This window comes from Geotrypetes seraphini, chromosome 11 (genome assembly GCF_902459505.1).
Source record: "Geotrypetes seraphini chromosome 11, aGeoSer1.1, whole genome shotgun sequence".
In the NCBI taxonomy this organism is placed as follows: Eukaryota; Metazoa; Chordata; class Amphibia; order Gymnophiona; family Dermophiidae; genus Geotrypetes; species Geotrypetes seraphini.
In genome coordinates, this window is record NC_047094.1 from 32,224,286 (window position 1) to 32,244,342 (window position 20,057).

Here is a 20,057-nt window from a genome sequence, read left to right on the forward strand (position 1 = left end):
CTCCATGACTTGATGCTTTGTTTCTGGTTCATAATATTGAGCTTATGTTTCATTGGCTGTCACAATCTTGTGAAGAAATTCCTCACCTTCCTTCTCATTCTTATATCAGACTGTGCTCACTGCATGCTTCCCTTTCATAAGAACTAGAAAAACAGCCTCTTCGCAGACACTCCTTGCCAATGAGGTGAAGGAAGAGATTTCAGAGTGAACACGTGTAGCGTGTCAGAGCTGCAATCTGTTGATGAATTATGAAGGTGGAAGCATTACCCTCATATCTCCATTCCAAAACATAAAGCATTTAAAAATTAATAAATTATAATTACTTATCAGCATTCATAACCTGTCTATTCTACATTTCAAAGATTTATACTTGCTTAAATGAATCAATTTAGAATGAAAAAATGTCAAAGTAGCTGGCATTATAAACTAAAAATATCATCTAATTTTCTGAGTAAACTGATATGCCATTTAGTGCTCAAAAATCCTGTCTGATTCATACATTTCTTAGGGAAAAATTCAAAATATTATATTGACGAGCCACTAGCAATAGCTCCACAGGTTTTATAGCTTACTTTCAGATGATTTCCCATTGAAACTTTCAAATACAGACCTGTACCAAGTGCAGAATTCCACTGGCTCTTTAAGATTCGCCCCAGTTAGGCCTGAGCAAGGCATGAAGTGAATATCTTTTTTGGGATTAAAGCCAACCTTCTTTAAGAATGGCACCAACTTTTCTTTGCATTCTTCGTATCTGTGTAAATAAGAAAGAATAAAATTTAACTGACTACTGCATTTGCTGAATTCAGTACTGGATTACTTGAAGAAAATAAATACAGAAATATTTTAACAAATCCTTGAAAGCATGATACTATGTTATCACTGACAAATGTAAACAGCAGGAATATAGATGTATTCTGTTTGTACTCTATGAGAAAAGCAAGCTTAAGCATGTGTTCCAATAACTTTTAAAGTGCATCTGACATGTGCACAAGGGTCCAGCAGGGTAAGGAGGCAGAGTGGACCAGCAGTCCCTCCTTATTCCTTCGGAACATTATAGTCTGCATCCTGCAATTGGGACTGTGCTACCTGCAGACTTCGCCCATTCAATGCCCTCCCAATGTTAGATGCCCAGCTCCAAACACCTTAAAGGGCCGGTGCTCAGGTGGGCCTCTCCTGCTGATGGGCCACACCAAAGAGCTGTTTGTGTGGACCTTCCAAGATCACAAAGAACAAGCACCAGCTTAGTAACACCTCCTTTCTTACTCTCTCTCTACTTATTTATGAACTGGCTTAACATTATGGGCTCCTTTTACAAAGGTGCGGCAGTGGTTTTAGCATGCGCTAAAATACCCTGTGCGCTAGCTGCTACTGCCTTTTAAGCACGCGGTAATTTTTCAGCTAGCGCACGCTAATCAGGTGCGTGCGCTAAAAACGCTAGTGCACTTTTGTAAAAGTCGCCCTATGTCTAGTATTTCTGGGCTTTGCATTCTTAGGGGCAGATCACTTTGTACCATATAACCCAATCCTGGTTTGCTGGTCACGCCACAGAAAAACAAAACCAAGAAAAAATATCCTTCCAAAAGTCCATTACCTTGCAAACAGCTTCATCACCACCAATAATCAGATAACTATAATTTATGGTAATCACCACACCAAGAAAAAGAAATCTAAACCCACACATATTACACAACACCCAACCAGTTCCAATCTCGCACCAATGCACACAGGAAAAGTCCATCACTTCTCTCCCTTGCATATACATCAATACCAGATCTGTAGCCAACAAGCTACTACTTCTAAATGAACTGATCTCCACCATAGATGTAGGCTTTGTCTTCTTTATAGAAACATGGATCAAAAAGACAAACAGTTCAGAACTTCCACATCTCTGCTCTGTGGGGAATAGCATCCTTCACCAAGACTAGACAAGCGAGGGAGAGGACTAACACTAGTTTACAAAAGTTTCTATCACATAACCAAAATAGACAATGATATTCTACCTGGCTTAGAATACATAGCATATAAACTACAAAATGAAATGGATAACTATCCCAGCACCACTGTTCTGTTACTTCTTTACCGTCCTCCAGGATCATGATCTCAGCCCTACACTAAGCTTCAAGAAATAATCTGAAGCTTAACTTGGCAATTCGTCAGAATCATTATTCTAGGAGATATAAACATCTTACTGGAATCTCATGACTGCCCCACAGTCCTGGACTTCAAAAATTTCCTAACAAATAGCTAACTGGAACTAATCCCTTCTGGGCCAATTTGTGAAAAAAATCCCACCCTCAACTTCATAGCAACAAATTTAAATCACTTGGTCACAGCCACTGACTGGTCAGCAATCCCTTGGTCAAAACACTCACTATTATCCTTTAATATCTCTCTATTCATGGGTAGCACAATCAATAAGCCAGCCAAACAAAAAATACTAAGCAGGGGCAGGATAGACCCATACTATACATTTTCTTCTATACCGCAAGTAATCAGCGGTCATGAACAATGAATTACAGGTTTGAGGAAGTAGAAATGTCTTTACATTTTGAATTAGAGGCTTGAAGAGAGGAGTCTTGATCCCACTCAATTCTGGAACAAAGTATCGAACCAACTGAATTGGTCCCCTATAAATGTCAAAGAAACTCATCAACTGGGATAACACTATTCAACTAACACTAGACTCAATTGCCCCCATGCAACAATCCAGCTGCAGACGAACCAGATTGGCATATCACGTGTACCTCAGCCAATCGGGTGTTACTAGAATCACTTGGCCTCGAGTTGTCTCAGAAGATGACCTATTGTAGGCCAATCCTTCGCTTTCTGGTTCGCAAAGGCAGCTGAAAAAACAAGGTGCTTTCTAGTTGGATGCTGACACCATAAGATCAAACGTCTGGCATCCCCCATCTGTCCACTATATTCTGGAAGGCTCTCTGGGACAGAGACAATTCTCCCTGATCTAGAGTTTACCGGCTGAGATAACGAGCCTGCTTGTTGTTCACACCTGTGACATACATTGCCAAAAGATGCTTTTCTGCCCAGTGAAAGAGCAGTTGAGCCTCCTGCCACAGAGGTGCACTCCTGTCGAATGAGTTAATATTTTACTTTCTGAATAGCATCTCTTTTGCAGGTTATATTAGATTTGTGCTGCTTGATTGAAGTAAATGAAAGGTTGAGATGTAATTTATAGGTTGAGATGGTATAATCTTATGATTTTTGCTGGTGTATGGGATCTTTATGTTGTGCAAATCCTGAAATATGTATGTAATACTCTGAGCCGCCTTGGATAAAGGCAGATTAAAAATGTTTTAAATAAATAAAGGCTACCATTGTGGCATTGTCCAAGAAAATTTGGACTGCCTGGTTCTGGAGCACCCTCAGTGTAGAAGAGTCAGCTGGATTGCTCGCAGCTCCAGGCAACTGATCAACCACTTTCTCTCAGAAGGTGACCAACTTCCCTGAACTGGACTGTATGCACAAAGCACCCCCCTCCCCCCAGCCATAAAGACTAGCATCCGTCTTCAAGATCACCCAGGTGGAGATTCTAAGGGAACTCCCCTGGACAAAGAGAGACGATTCAACCACCATGTCAGAATGCGCCGAGCTTCTGGTGTCCAAGGGAACCGCATATACAGTGGATCCCTTTGTGGAGATTATCGCATCTTAAAGCAGGCATAAATGAGCCCTCACCCAGGAAACTACTTCCATAGTTGTGCCCATCGACCCCAGAACCTGCAAGTATTGCCAGGCTGTTGGGGTTTGAGTGTCCAGAAAGGCACTATCAACTGCTGAAGCAGAGCAGATTCCCAACAATTGTGGTTACCGAACTCCACCAAACTATGGTTTCGTGTTCTGATAAAGTCTTTGACCCGAGTAACCTCCCGAGGACTGGCGATAACATCTGGAGGAATGAAAACTAGAACGCCCTGGTCCCCTAGAAGACCAAAGACTGCTGTTAGGCAAGGACTTAGGTTTACAATCCTGCACACTCGCCATAAGAACATCCAGACCCTTACCGAACAGCAATTGTCCTTTAAAGGGCAGCTGACTGAGGGTTGCCTTAGACAAGGAATCAGCGGACCACTGTGTGATCCACAACATCTGACATGTGGATATAAAATAAGCAGACAGCTTGCTCACCACTCTGAATAGGTCAAACAGGACATCAACCAAATGGCCCACCCCAGAAACCAGAAAGGGAAGATCTTGAAGCACTATAGCGTCAGGATCATGACACAGCTTGAAATGTCAGGCTCTAGCCACAAAGGATGGCGTTGTGGCCCGCTTTCAACCCCAAAGCCACTAAATCAAAAAGCTTTTTCAGCACAAAATCAATCTTGTGGTCCTGGGTATCTTTAACACCACACCGCTCTCACTAGGGAGAGAAGTACGCTTGTTACCTGCGCCACCAAGGAATCCACCTTCGGAGAAACAAAACGATGATTAAAGGATTCTGCTATCAGATAAAACCAGGACATGGCCTTGGCCACTCTCAGAGGACCTTCCAGTGCCTCCCAGTGATCATCTTTGCAATGTCTGGATGGTCAGAAAAGGAAGAAGACTGCAGCTTAGTGCTACTCATAAGAGAGCATGATGAGGACTGGCTAGCTCCCAATTTTAACTCCTGAAGGGAACATGAAATAATCTTCAATAAAGCAGAAGGTTTAAATCAAGGGTGCCCACACTTTTTTGGCTTGCAAGCTACTTTTAAAATGACCAAGTCAAAATGATCTACCAACAATAAAATTTAAAAAAACCCACAAAGCACACTGTATGCAGAGAAAATGTTAATTATCCTTTATATTCAGGTTTTTTTTCAAAGAGATATGCAATGTCACCTCAGTAACAACTATACAAAAATAGACAAATATACCCCTTCCTTTTTTACTAAACCGCAATAGCTTTTTTTAGCGCAGGGAAATGCGCTGAATGCCCTGCACTGCTCTCGACGCTCATAGGCTCCTTGCGCTAAAATCTGCTACTGCGGTTTAGTAAAAGGGGGCCATAGACAGCAGATATAAATTCTCGAAATGGACACATTTTGATCACTAAATTGAAAATAAAATCATTTTTTCTACCTTTGTTGTTTGGTGATTTCATGAGTCTCTGGTTGCACTTTCTTCTTCTGACTGTGCATCCAATATTTCTTCCCTTCTTTTAGCCTCCTCATGCTTCGTCTCCTCCAAATCTCATTCCATTCCCCAACCAACATCTCTGTCCTTCCATGAGTCCAACTTTTTCTTCCTCTTTCCCTGCTCCCTCCCTTTTCTTTCTGTCTGTCTCCCTGCCTCTTTCTTACTCTCTCTGTCTTTCTGTCTCCCTGCCCCCCTTTCTTTCTTTCTGTCTGTCTCCCTGTTCTGCCTCCTTGTCTTTCTTCTTTTCTGTCTCCCTATTCTGCCTCCCTGTCTCCCCTTTCTTTCTCCCCAAGCCATTGTTGGGGCTGTAGTCTGGGAACAGGCCCCCAAGCCACCGCCGACTTCTGGGAACACCGCCGACTTCTGAGCCCCAAGCCACCGCAGATGCCGCCGTTGCCGAGTTCTTCGTTTTCCGATGCTGCAACAGGCCAGCAGCCTTCTCCCTAACGTCAATTCTGACGTTGGAGAGGAAGTTCCGGACAGCCAGGCAGCGTTTGGCTCAGGCACCTCGGGATCCTTCCCCCTTGGGAGGGGCCTGAGCCAATCACAAACTTCCTTAGGGCTGAGCCTTGGGTTCCTCCCCCTTTGGGAGGGGCCTGAGGTACCTGAGCCAATCAGGGCCTTAGGCTCTTTCCTGTGCATCACATGATGCACCGGGGCCTAAGGCCCAGGCAGATGCATCGCTGGACCCGGAGAAATAGGAGGGTCTGAGCACCCCTCCTGTTCCCAACTTGGATGTAGGGGGGTGCCGGGCTGGGCAAAGCCGTGGGGTTGGTGAGCCTATGGAGCAGGAGGGACCTAGCACCCCTCCTACTCCCAACTTGGATGTAGGGGGGTGCCGGGCCAGGCATCTGGGGGAGCAGAAGGAAGTTGGCATTCCTCCTGCTGTTAGTTTTTGGGTGTGTGGTCAGATGGCTGGCCTCGGAGGAGGCCTGGAGCAAGAGGGGCTGAGCACCCCTCCTGCTCCCAACGGTTTTAAAGGTACGGTGGTCCGTGGTGGTCGGGGAGGTGTATGTGCCGGTTCAGGTGCGCATGGGGGGGGGGATTGCCATGGAGGGGGGGCTTTATTTCTTTTAATAGGCTTGATATTTTGCAGCGGCCTATTAAAGAAAGAAAAAAAAAAAAAAGCCAGCAGAGTCCTGACAGCAGTGACAGGAGGCTGCTTCTGTCACTACTGTCAGGGCTTAATCCAATCCATGCAGTCGGTTGGGGGCATGCCTCTGATCGCCCCCATGCAGATGGCTGGCGAATCGGTCGGCCTGCCTCTAATCACCCACGGATCGGAGGGTTAGTGAATCTAGCCCATACAGTACAATAGTGAAATATCTCAGTTAAGTAAGATCTCAGATCTGTTGCTGGAAAGAAAAGCATACTATAGAATAATCAAAGCAATTCAATCAACCGCATGAAACACTTCCCAATTATCAAAGCTAGGCATAGCAGAATGCCTGTTTGATGTGGTGGCATGTATGTGTGTGTGTGTGCGGGGGCGGCGGAGGGTAGAATGGGTATATCAGATGCCATGTGAAATAAAGTGGTCTGGACCATGGGCCCTAGTAATCCATAACACCCCCCCCAAAAAAAAAACAAAAGCACACAAAAAAAAAACCATCCTGTTTACTAAAGTTACAGCACAAAAAATGAAATCCTATAAGGTAGTTTTAGAATAAATCTATGTTTATTCAGAGTGCTTTATGTGACCAGAAACTCTGATCTTGAAGATAATGGCCAAATGGAAGTTCTAGTGGTATAAATTCCCCTGGTATATCTAAATTGGACCCTTCATATGAATTCTTATTAACCTTACCTGTCATTACTCCAATTTACAGTTGGATCATCCATTTTATTTATAAGAACTATTAAATGTTTTACACCTGCTGTTTTTGCAAGCATGGCATGCTCTCTGGTTTGCCCTCCTTTTTCAAATCCAGTTTCAAATTCTCCTTTCCTTGCAGAGATTACCTATTTGAAGAAAATATATTACATAAAGTTTTCATAGAGTACCTGCATCAAAATATTTTTTGTGAGATAATGAAGAGAGAAAATACATAAAATACTATGATAGAATTTCAGATAAGGAATTTTCTTAGTCTGATCATTTTTTGGTCAATGCCACATTAACCCTTCCAGTACTGACTAAACCTGCTTTTTCTCTTCTACTTAGGGATCCTTTTACAAAGCCGCACTAAATTGCCCCACGCACTAGCTGCTACCGCCTCCTTTTGAGCAGGCGGTAGATTTTCGGCTAGCGCATGCTTTAGCGCACGCTAATCTGGTACATGCATTAAAAACGCTAGCGCACCTTTGCAAAAGGAGCCCTTAGTCTTTTCCTGGCAATTTTCCTTTTGTTAATTGGAGGCTGGTCTATAATTTGGAACTATCTTATAAAGGTTCTAGCCATGGATGCCCCTTCTCTTAGTTCTGTTCCCACCTCTACTGAGGAGAAACATCCATGGTACCATGCTGGTCTCAACTGCAAATGAGACAACTGAGAAATGCTGAAAGGATTTAGTGGGGGAACTAAAAATGGCTAATTCCCTTCAAAGATTTCAGGATAGACTTACAGAATATTGCACTATGATAAAGTTAGCTAAAAACTGCCTATTTTACTCAGTGTATTATTAGCTTCTGTCCTGCAAAATAATTATTTCATGTGATCCATGCAATGCCCAAGATTCATACATCTTGTTTGGATTCCTTGCTACTTCTTACTGTGAATGCAATGGTTACTTTATGGATCTACATCATTTCATTAATTTTAACACTGTTGCAACACTGTCCCCTTTGATTACTGCAGCCAACATGCACCCTCCAGTGACTTTCCCAGATCTTATTTCAACTTGTTTCCCCATAGCGGGTAGTTTGAATACTGCTGCAATTTCACCAGTTTCTTTCTCAACTTGGTCATCTCTTACTCATGTTACTGCTATAATTTAATCAAAACCTTTTCATTTATCACGGTCTACTACTTGTGAAATTGATCTTATACTATAATTTCTTCTGATGATTTCACTTTGTTCTCCCTATACTGAACCTTCTTTCCGACTGTCCTGCCAGCCCTTCAGCCCTGAAATAAACCCGCTCTCTGCTTCTGCTCTCTGACTCCCCAACGCTCTCTCTGCCTGCCCTGCTCAGCCCTGACTCGCATCTTCCGGTAGTACTGATGGACATAGGAGTTCTTTAAGATTTTTATTTCTTCAATATGTTATTCTTAGCGATTTATCTTTCAAGATACCTCCCATATTTAGTATATTCCAATATTTCTTCAATATGCGTGCTGTTTCCCAACTATTTGGGAAGTATGTAAGAATACAGGTAATGTGATCATCCTGTGTAGTCATATTTAGTCCTGGGTTTAGGAGCCATTCTCTATCATTAAACAGTGCTCTTTTGTATACTGCTTTAATTATCTTCATTGGATGCCCTCTATTTTCATATTTTATTTTGCGTTCTTGTGGTTGTATTTTAAACTCGTCCTTAGAAGAACATATATGTCAGACGCAAAAACTGGAAGAAAGGTAATCCATTCTTTAAAAGTGTTGGATGAAAACTGGAATAATGGAGTAGAGAGTTTTTATCCATTGGTTTTTATATACTGCTGTTACTATATCGTTATTTTGAATTTTCACCAACACATCCAGGAACACATCTGTTTTATCATAGACATGGGTGAATTTCATCTTCTGATGACAATTATTCAAATACCCAATGAATTCATTCAGTTTTTCCTCTGTGTTTCTCCAGATAAAAAAAGATGTCGTCTATATATCTGATACATAAACACACATCAGAATAATATTGAGAGGGATATACCCACATGTCTTCAAAAGTTGCCATAAAAAGATTGGCCACAGATGGGGCGATCGTTATCCCCATAGCTATTCTTGAAGTCTGGCAAAATAACTTTTTCTCAAACAGGAAAAAACTTTCTTCCATAACAATTTTAGCAAGTTGTTTAATAAACTCTTGTCAGTACCCTATGTGGGCGCGGTCTTTTTTCTAAAGAAGCTCCCACAATTGATAATGCCTCTTGTAGTATAATCGTATATAGTGAACAGACATCCATAGTTACCAGAAACACATTATCCTCAATTTCACAAGATTGTAGCTTATTAAAAAAAACTCTGTAGTATCCCTAATATATGAGGTTGTCTGTTTTATTAGAGGATAAAGAAACTTGTCAACATATATAGAAGAGGCTTCTAATAATGAGCCTTTGTTCAAAACTATAGAGCATCCCGGTGGTTTTTCAACTGACTTATGCACCTTTGGTAATAGATAAAACACTGGTAGGGTAGGATATAAAAGGTTTAAGAATTTAAATTCTCTCTTTATTCAAAAATCCTTCTTCCTTTGCTTGATAAGTAATTTTATAAATAATAATTTGTAGATCTTTTGTTGGATCCTCTTCAAGTTCAATATAATCAGAACTTTGGAGTTGAGGCCAAGCTTCTATCAGATAATCTTCCCTATTTTGTAGAACAATAGCCCCTCCTTTGTCAGCCCTGCGGATTATCAAATTTCTATCTTGTTTTAATGTATATATTGCATCATTCTCATTTTTCATCAGATTATACCTCATTTTACATTTCTTCTTCTCATTATCTGAAACTTCTTTGGAAACCAGTTTGTAAAAAGTCTCCAAAATTGGATCCATAGGCACCGGGGGGATCCAGGTTGATTTAGGTGTTACAATGAAACTCTCACTTATATTTTCCAAATCCTCTGTTTTTCCAAAAAATAGTTTGATTTTCAACATCCTCATAAATTTCTCAATATCTACTTTAGTTTGAAAGTAATCAGGTTTTCTTTTTTTTTTTTTTATTTATACATATTTAACAATTTATAATATCAAATGATACCAAAGAAAAAGGATTCTTACACAAAGTTTTACAGTAATTATACATATAATACAAAATTCCTTTTCAAGCCCACAGAGTTGGGGAGCCAAACCTTAATATCAACTAACAAAAAATATAAAGAAAACTAAGAACTGGTTCTTGATTCATTGAATCTTAACCATTCCCTATATTATTGGGACTCTGACGTTCCTCCAATTTTCTCAGTAGTGAAACATTAAACCAACAAACCTCATTTCTGTTCTCGAGCCATTAAAAATTGTTGTAATTGAATGGGGTCCCAAAATACATATTCAATGTCTTGCAATTGAACAAGACATTTACATGGAAATTTTAAATAAAATGATGCCTCAAGAGCTAAAACTCTTGCTCTTAATTTCAAAAATTCCTTCCTCCTTAGTTCTGTAGCTCTTGAGACATCAGGAAAAATCCTAACTAAATCTCCACAAAATTTAGTCAACCTATTTTTAAAGTAAAGTTTCATTATTAACGTCTTATCTATCTCACTCATGCATGTTATTACCATGGTGGACCTACTCTGAATCACATCTTGACTATCTTCCAAAAATTCTGTCAAATTTATTCCATTAGTGACCAGATGGTCCTCCTCCTGGTCGAATTGTTTTTTTTTTTGTGGAATATAGTAATAATTATTAATTGGAAAGGTCTCCGCATTGGGCAATCCCAGTATCTCTTTAAAAAATTTCCTTAACAGAATTTCAGGGGATAATAAACGAGTCACTGGGAAATTAACCAATCGGAGATTCCTCCCTCTATTCATATTTTCCAACATTTCCATTTTAGAATGTAACAGCGTAGAATCCTTAACAGCAGATACTGAGACAGCTTGCAATATATTACTTAGAGTTTCTACCACACTTAATCTTTTATCCAAACAACTTAAATTGGAGTCCACATTCAAAAATTTTTGAGACACAGATTGTGAATAATCCAAAGTTTGTTTCATTGATTCTCTGAAAAACCCTTCAACTCTAGAAATACCTAACCACAAATCTTTGAGGGTAATATCTTGTTTTTCCACTGCTAGTGGTTGATCCTCTGCAACATCTGAAAATTCAGGTGGTTTAGGTATATCAGTAAAGACTAATTTGCTTGTTTGCACAGAGGGGACCACGTATTCAGTAGAAATAGCAGGAGTAATCTTCCCACTATCACTAGATATTGGGTGAAGGGGGGGGGTCGTTTCTAGGGGACTCAACGATGCACCCGACATGGGAGAGTTCATATCACGAAAAGGTTGTGGTGGATTTTCTGTGGAAAGAGTCAAATGCCTGTCCATTGGTCCAGAAACCGCAGGTGTTGAGCTCTTAGGCTTAATTTTCCTTTTCCCCATGATATAAAAAAAAATAAAAGTTATACGACCTGGTTCCTTGCTACCTGGCTCCTCGTTGCTCCAAGGGGGTGACCTGCCCCTTAGGGCACGCCCCTTCGGCCATGCCCTGCGGCCGCAATTGCGGCAGCGGTCTAGGTTTTAAAGCTGAGGAAATCAATCAAGAGAGACGGACCCAATGACGTCAGGGGTCCGTTTCTGGCAGTGCCTGCCCGATTCCACCACCGAGCCCGTGCTGCTACGGGAGACACAGGGCAACAAGGCAAGTCTCCACCGATGTCCCGAACAGGCAAGGAATAGCTCCCAGTTCAACCGTGGCAGCGGTCTAGGTTTTAAAGCTGAGGAAATCAATCAAGAGAGACGGACCCAATGACGTCAGGGGTCCGTCTTTGGCAGTGCCTGTCTGATTCCACCACCGAGCTGTAGCGGGAGACACAGGGCAACAAGGCAAGTCTCCACCGACGTCCCGAACAGGCAAGGAATAGCTCCCCCAGATTTTCTACTAAGTACAAACGTTAATCCCTTCGACAGAACAAATCTCTCATCATTAGTCAATATATGTCTAGAGAGGTTAATTATGAGAATTTCTGATATTGATTGGTCTGATTTTTTTGAGAGTGTGTTTGAGATTGTGAATTGAAATTCTGGAATTGTCCTCTCGTGTTTCCTCTTCTCCAATGTCCTTGTCTTTGGTATCTTATTCTGCTGTCTAAAAAATCTTCATCAGAACTAAAGCTGTTATTTGATGACTCAGAAGTTTTATCAAAAGATACTTTATTTCTAATGTCATTTCCGCTTTTGCCATTATTATTTCTAAATTTATCTTTCTGGATCTCCATGCGAAACGTATAATAATAATAACTTTATTCTTCTATACCGCCATAATCTTGCGACTTCTAGGCGGTTCACATTGAAGAGAGCTGGACAATCAGCGAGTTACAATATGTAGATAGTCAGTGAAATTATAGTAAGTAGAATCTTAAAAAATGCAGCGAATTACAATGTATAGTTTGTTAAGAATTTCAGAAGGGACATTGAAGAGGGCACATTGAAAAGAACTGGACAATCAGTGAGTTACAATATGTGGGTAGTCAGTGCAATAATAGTGTGAAGAAGCTTGAAGAAGAGAAAAAAGAAAAAAAAAATACAATTTACAGTTTGTTAGGAATTTCACAGGGAACATATTATGAAAAAAGCAATGGAACAAGTGTTTGGTGTAATTACTGTTTAGGTGATATATCTATCGAATAAGGCAGTTTTTATGACTTTTCTAAAAGCATCGTAGGTCAGTCTAGCTCCATTAATGTAGTTGTCTAGCCAATGTTGTTGTTTGTTTGCTTGGTACATAAAAGTTCTATCCAGAAATGTTTTGTATTTACAGTAGGTGATGCTTGGGTATGCAAATAGCTTGCAATTTCTGGTTTGTCTTTTTGGGCTGTATAACACGAAGCGAGATAGCTAGTATGTGGGAGCTAGTCCCCAAACTAGCTTGAAGCATATGCAAGAGAACTTGAATATTATTTGTGCCTCGACTGGCAGCCAGTGCAGTAGTCTGTAGTAGGGGTTAACATGGTCGCTTTTTTTCAATCCAAATATCAAGCGGACTGCTGCGTTTTGAACAATTCTAAGTTTCTTCATTGTTTTTTGGGGTATACCCATATAAACGATATTGCAATAGTCTAGTGTAGAGAGCACTAGTGATTGCACTAGTAATCTGAATGATAATGGGTCAAAGTATTTTTTGATGGTCTTTAGTTTCCATAATATCAGGAAACATTTTTTTACCACTATTCTTGTGTTCTGCCATTGTCAATTTTGTGTCTAGTGTGACTCCCAATATTTTTATTGTTTTAGTAATCGGGTAGTCGTGGTCTTTTATATGTAGCGTTGTTTTGGTAATTTTATCCTGTTGTTTCATATTATCTTGCTTAGTTTTAAATTCTATCTCCTCTGTATTTTCCTTCAGTTGTTTCAGCTTTCCTTCTATCTCTATTTTCATATCTTTCATACATTGTTGTGTTTTATCAATAATTAACACCATGAGATCTAGAGAGCATTTAAGTATTGCTACCCACTTATCATTAAACTCCTTATCTTCAGAGAATAACCACAGTTCTTTATAAATCCCAAGTCCCTTTGGAATATATTTTTTACAGTATTTAGTTAATGTTGCTCCATGAAGTTCTGCTGTAATAAATCTTTTAGATAGTAGTGACAGTTCTTCCCAAAGTAAAACACTGTTAATGGTGCTCTGCTCCCATGGAGCAGATGCTGAAGAGTCAAGGATGGATCCGATAAAAGCAGAGGAAAAACTTAATCCAGTTTGCCAAGATCTTTGAGCCATTGTTTGCAATAGTCAGAGTAATATATATTGCACCAAAGCAACTAAAGATTAATATATTTTCAATGTATGTGACCTGAATTTATGCAGCTCCAGTAGTACAATTGCTGTTGAGTTGCAAAATTAAAGATATTTTGGGTACTTGGAGAAAATTCTCTACTTTTTCTCCTGGTTGTGGTGGGGTTCCTCTATCCACCCGAATACTTAACTAGTTTATTTCATCTATATTCTATATTAAAGGAGGAAAGATAGCCTCAGAGTTAGAGTGGCTGTATTATTATGTACTTGAATCACAACTCACTCATAATTTCAATCATAGGGTACACCACCAGTTTTTACGTCTAAGACGTATATGTTCTTCTAAGGACGAGTTTAAAATACAAGCACAAGAACTCAAAATAAAATATGAAAATAGAGGGCATTCAATGAAGATAATAAAAACAGTATACAAAAGAGCACTGTTTAACAATAGAGAATGGCTCCTAAATCCAGGAGGGAATATGACTACACAGGATGATCACATTACCTGTATTCTTACATACTCACCAAATAATTGGGAAACAGCACGCATACTGAAGAAATATTGGAATATACTAAATATGGGAGGTATCCTGAAAGATAAATTGTTAAGGATAACATAGCGAAGAAATAAAAATCTTAAAGAACTCCTATGTCCATCAGTACTACTGGTAATGCAAGGACCAGATGAAGTAACTGGACACAGCCAATGCGGAAGCTGTCAAATGTGTGAGATAATGGAATGCACAAAAGCCTTTGTGAATCTGTATGATGGTAAACAGTATGATCTTGATCCACAATTCAGACTAAGTCTGAGGGGGTAATTTATGAGAGGAATTCAGTAGATTTTTGGCTCAAAGGGAACAGAGATGGATTTATAAACTAAATACCTTGATTCCAAATGGATTAAATAGGAATATGGAATGGCAACATCAGAAGGAGAAAATAAGCACATTTACTCTAAATATAAATTCTAATGTTCTAAATATAAATTCAAAAGTTCGTACTCCTTTGTTCTGATTGGTCTAATGTCATTCTATTCAATGCGGTAAAAAAGACACCGCCGCCATTTTTTGCAATAGCTACGGGAAGGACTGCAGGTCTGGAGGCAGATAAGGTATGTAATCTGTCTAACACTGGATATATGTAAAATAATCTAATATACAGGGGAGAAAATAAGAATGTTTTCTCTCTATTTATATCTAGCTAACCGCTCCGGATAATTCCCTGAAGCAGCAGTTAAGGATTGAAAACCGCGAAATGCTGGCCACATTGGAGATATAGTGAAGTGGCTTGTATAGTGCTATGGAAGAGAAAACAAGCTAAGTACAGCTACAGAAGATTATTGGTATTTGTTCTGGTATAATGAGAACATGAGAAAAAATGAAGTAATACGAATATGTGAAAGTCAACATAAAAGGCAGTACTTCTCTGTAGAGATATTTACTATATCTTTGAACATCATGGGAATGACAACAGAAGAGACATGTACAAAACCTGTTTATAAGTGTATGATAAGGGATTTCTATATTAGCCCCTTTACAGAAGATTAAGTACAATCAAGAAAACCTATGAACTTATTTATACAGAATATGGACATTAGTTTTATGAGCCTGTTATAGGAAACATTGACATCAACCCTCTTATAAATAAGATTAAGAAAAACTTTTAAGTATTTATTTAGGAGTTTTAATAACGTAGTTAAAGATAAGGGATAAAAAGTGGATATATAATAAAATAATTCTAAAAAAATAATAAAAGAAGAAAATGATGAAATGATAAAAAGTTAATAGGGTTTGTAATGAGGGTGGCTGGTGGTGTAGCCTATGATTGAAATTATGAGTGAGTTGTGATTCAAGTACATAATAATAATACAGCCACTCTAACTCTGAGGCTATCTTTCCACCTTTAATATAGAATATAGATGAAATAGCTACTTAAGTATTCGGGTGGGTGATATAGTATATTGTTATTTTTTTCTATGAAATTAATATTTCTAGTGGCAATACATTGAAAATATATTAATCTTTAGTTGCTTTGATGAATATAACGCACACATTCTGGAAGGTCTGGAACAGATGCTGAGGAAACAAGCACTTAAGTCAATGGTTTTTAAAATGTATCCAATATTCAGTTATGTCACTGCGTTTCTGAAAGCACAAGTTTCTAAGAGCATATTCATCTGGTGTTATTCACAGTAATAAGAAAAGTCTGATAAGTCACATTAAGATTTAGCAGTTGTCAAAACAACTTAAATCCAGGTCACAAAGGCTTTTCTTACCAGAACAGCCAAATCAGCTTGAGAAGCACCACCAATCATATTTGGGACAAAGCTCTTGTGCCCTGGAGCATCTAGAATAGTGAAGTGTTTCTTCTCCGTTTCAAAATAGGCACGGCCCACTTCTACTGTTTTACCTTTGTCTCTTTCTTCCTGATTTGTGTCTAAAGCCCAAGATAAGTACCTGTAGGAAAGTACCCAATTCAGTTATCACCAATAGTAAGCAAGATATTTTACAAACTATGTCAGGTAAGAGTAAACTAGAACCCAGAAAAATACAAACTTATAGGGCGAGCATTATAGGTACTGTGATAAAGTAAAGATGCTTACCTGTAGCAGGTATTCTCCGAGGACAGCAGGCGTATAATTCTCACATGTGGGTGATATCCATAGAACCCAGTATGGACACTGCCAAGTGCACTGTCACTTTAAATCTTTAGGCAGTGCCCATATTGCACACATGCCAGTGCCTTCCCGCCCGATGTTCAATCGCAGTACCATCAGTTCATTAAGAAAGCTAAGAATCCAAATGGGGAGATGGGCGGGTTGTGGGAATATATGCCTGCTATCCTCGGAGGACAAGCAGGCAGAATATTCTCAAGATCATGATCTGGACAAGGATAAAGGAGATATAAACATGAGCCTGGTGAAACTCAAGTGGCAAGTGAGTGAAACCCAAGTGAATTGGAAGGAAAGTTGGCACTCAGAAAGTAAAAAGATTTCACAGAACTGCTTGTACAAACTGTCTCTTCTGGAGTTTTGTTCCAAACAGTAGTGAGAAGTAAAGGACACAACATAACTAATTTTTATTTATATATCGCAAAAACATTTTGATTCTATGAGGTTTACAAAAGAGATGGGCTGATCACTGTCAGTGAGCTACAACAGAAAGAACATTGGCACTGACAAGTTAACAGTAGTTTTCATATCAATATGCTACTTTGGAGGGACTACAATAATTTTGAGAACAGGTGGGTTTTTAATAGCTTTTTAAAATGCATATATTGAGGTTGATATTTTAACCATTTGACCCAGTTCAGTATCCCCGGAAGCTATTTGGAATGATAACAGTCAGTTAATGAATCTTTTCTGAATTCAGCCTTTGACTGAAGGGAAGGTAAAAAAATGATTGGGAACATGTGGAGCTGCTTGGAGACAAGAGCAAAACTGAGCAGTTAGATAGTTAGGCAATAAGCCATGTAGGGCTTTGTAGAAGAGGCATCCAAAACTTAAAAATAAATCTTCCCTTGACAGAAAGCCAATGCAGTTTTTGGTAAAATGGAGTTAAGTGGTCAAATTTTTTCAGGTTAAAGATTAGTCTTATTATGGTGAATTGGATGATACTTATTTTCTGGAAATGCCTGCGTTGTCCTGCTAGGTATGAAATGTTGCAGTAGTCCGAGAGGCTTAACACTAGCGATTGAATTAGTAATCGGAAAGGTGTAAGTTCAAAGAATTTTCTTATGGATCTTAGTTTCCAAAGTATGCTGGCGCCTTTGCAGATGACTTGGTTCACTTGAGTTGTCATAGATAGCTGTCTATTGGGTGAACTCCCAGGATTATAATCGAAGAGGTGATGGGAAAGGTATTACCTCTCAGTTAGGGCATCCAAGGTACAGTTGGTAGAGGTGGCTAGAAAGAATTTAGTTTTATCAGTGTTTAGTTTTAACTTGAAGTGTGACATCCACCTTTCTACAGTGGATAAGACTGAGTCTATTCTTTGAATCTCTGCGGGTGACAGGCAGGTGACAGGGAGGAAAATAGTAATGTCGTCAGTGTAGCTATAGTGGGTAACATTTAAGCTTTTTAGATGAGCTCCCAGGGAGGATAGACATTGAAGAGAAGGGATGATAGAGGGAAGCCTTGAACACCACCACATTTGCTGGTCCATTTGTTGGCTAAGGTCTCTCCAGACTATACTTGGTAGCTGCGACATTTTAAGAAGCCTTGGAACCATCAGAGCAAATTTACCAATGTTCCAAAGGTGTCTAAGCAAAGCAGCAGTAAGTCGTGGTCCACTAAGTCAAATGTACTGCTGAGGTCCAGTTGTACCACTAGTGCATTTAGACCTTTACTCAGTATGTATTCAAGAGGGAGGCGATTACAGTTTCTGTGCTGAATGATGGTCTAAAGCCCAAATGGGAGTTATGGACTGGAATAGGTGAAACTGTTCTAGGTGATTCATTAATTGGGATTAAACTAGTCCTTCCATTAGTTTTATGAAGAGGGGAATTAGGGCAATGGGTCTATAGTTATCAATCTGAGTGGTTGATTTCTTCATGTCTTTCAGGATAGGTCTGATGATGATGTGGCTTTTTTCTTTGGGAAACTCCCTAGCCATTTATAGAGATCAGCTAGAAACTTGGATTAGGCCTTCAGACATCAGTCCTTGGGGCAGGCATTGACAGGAGAGTAGGTGTGCACATATTTTTTTGAATAATTGGTGAATTTGTGTCTAATTTGATTCACTAAATAAGCTCCATGTAATGTTGGCACGGACTGTATTTTCCATCATATTTATTGGATTGATGTAGCCAATGGGTTTTTTGTTGAGCGAGTCTCTTAAGAATTGTATTTTTGATTGAAAGTTAATGGGTATGAGCATATGAAGGAACAAAGTCATGGGTACAGAGCGTAAAAGGAGCGATATCTGTCAGGTTGGTGACTAGTCTAAATAGCTCTTTGGTGTCAAGTCCATTCTGGCTTATCAGGTTGGAGTAGTCCTTACGTTTCTGTTTCAGTTTGAGTTTATATTCATCTGCTTTGTCTCATCATCTGTCTGATTTCCTCCCCTTTATTCTTGTTCCATGCACGCTCTAGACATCTTACTTGTCCCTTCAGTGTATGTAGTTCCATATCGAACCATGAGTCTGATTTTCACTAGAGTTTGAATTTTAATCGTTTTGGTGTGAGACGATTTATAGTGATTTGGCTGAAAGACTCCCAGGCAGAGTAGAATCCTCTGTGGCGGTCTGTGCGAACTTAGCATCGTAGCTGGCCCAAAAGATGGATTCATCTATTGGGCCTCTAGTCAGGGTTAGTGTTGAGAAAGACACTTTGTTTTTTCTTGTTTGCTGCCAGAGAACCAAGTAACCAAATGATATCAACAGATGCAGAGTGGAAATGAGGCAGCAATAACTCAAGACAATATGGGCTGTTACATGGCCCTGTAGTGTCAGTCCAGCCCGAGTATATGCAAAGGAGATACAGTCCACTAGCCAAGTGGAGATGGTTCTTTTGGCAACATGAACTCTGAGCCTGTTAGGGTCAAAAGCCACAAAGAGCTGAAAGGATCTTCTACAAGGTTTAGTCCAGTCCAGATAGTAAGCTACAGCACGTTTGGAATCCAAGGTGTGAAGAGTTGTCTCTCCAGGATGTGAATGCGATTTTGGAAAGAAAACTGGTTGAGGTGGAACTCAGAAAACACTTTGATCAGGAATTTTGGAGGAGTTTGGAGCATCACTCTGCTTGAAGTTCACTCACATGGCGTGCAGACTTGAGGAATATGAGGAAAATGACTTTCCAAGTAATTTGAGAGAGCAAGTTGTAAAGGGAGACTTCATAAGAGTAGACTGTATTACGTTAAGATCCCAGGCAACAGGTGGAGGCTTGTTAGGTGATTTGGTGTGGTAAAGCCCCTTCATTAATCTGGCTATCAAGGAATGAAAAGAAAGCGGTTTCTTGTCAAAAGGAGAATGAAACACACCAAGATGTACTTAAAGCAAATTGGTTTTTAGACTAGAGTCAGAGAAGTGGAAAAGGTATTGGATGGATGAAGTGGACGGCGGTGGGGATAGTGTTCGGCGAGCCGATCAGGGGTTCGGGGGGGGGGGCGGTCGAGGAGGGGGCTGTGTTGGGGCAGGAGGGCCTGGGATCCCTCCTGCCCGTATCTTAGTTGGGGTAGAGGGGTCTCCAGGGCAGGAGGGCTTGGGCTCCCTCCTGGGGGGGTGGTGTTGATGGATCGCGACAGGAGAGATTGGCTATCTCTCCTGCCGTGATGGCGATCACCCCTCTACCTGAACTGCCACAAACCGCGGCAGGAGAGATTGGGTATCCTGCTGCGGATCGCGGC

The 20,057-nt window shown here is 40.0% G+C and overlaps 1 protein-coding gene across 4 annotated transcripts in view; it reads right to left on the minus strand.

Annotated features, from left to right (window-relative positions):
- Positions 1–20,057, minus strand: part of GSPT1 (G1 to S phase transition 1) — a 132,804-nt gene that overhangs the window by 60,920 nt on the left and 51,827 nt on the right. For all 4 annotated transcript variants that reach the window (XM_033914904.1, XM_033914902.1, XM_033914900.1 and 1 more), the window contains 3 exons: positions 15,989–16,169; positions 6,946–7,100; positions 611–751 (listed from right to left, as the gene is read on the minus strand). In XM_033914904.1, the coding sequence (XP_033770795.1) occupies positions 611–751; positions 6,946–7,100; positions 15,989–16,169 (477 nt within the window). The remainder of the gene's footprint in view (positions 1–610; positions 752–6,945; positions 7,101–15,988; positions 16,170–20,057) is intronic.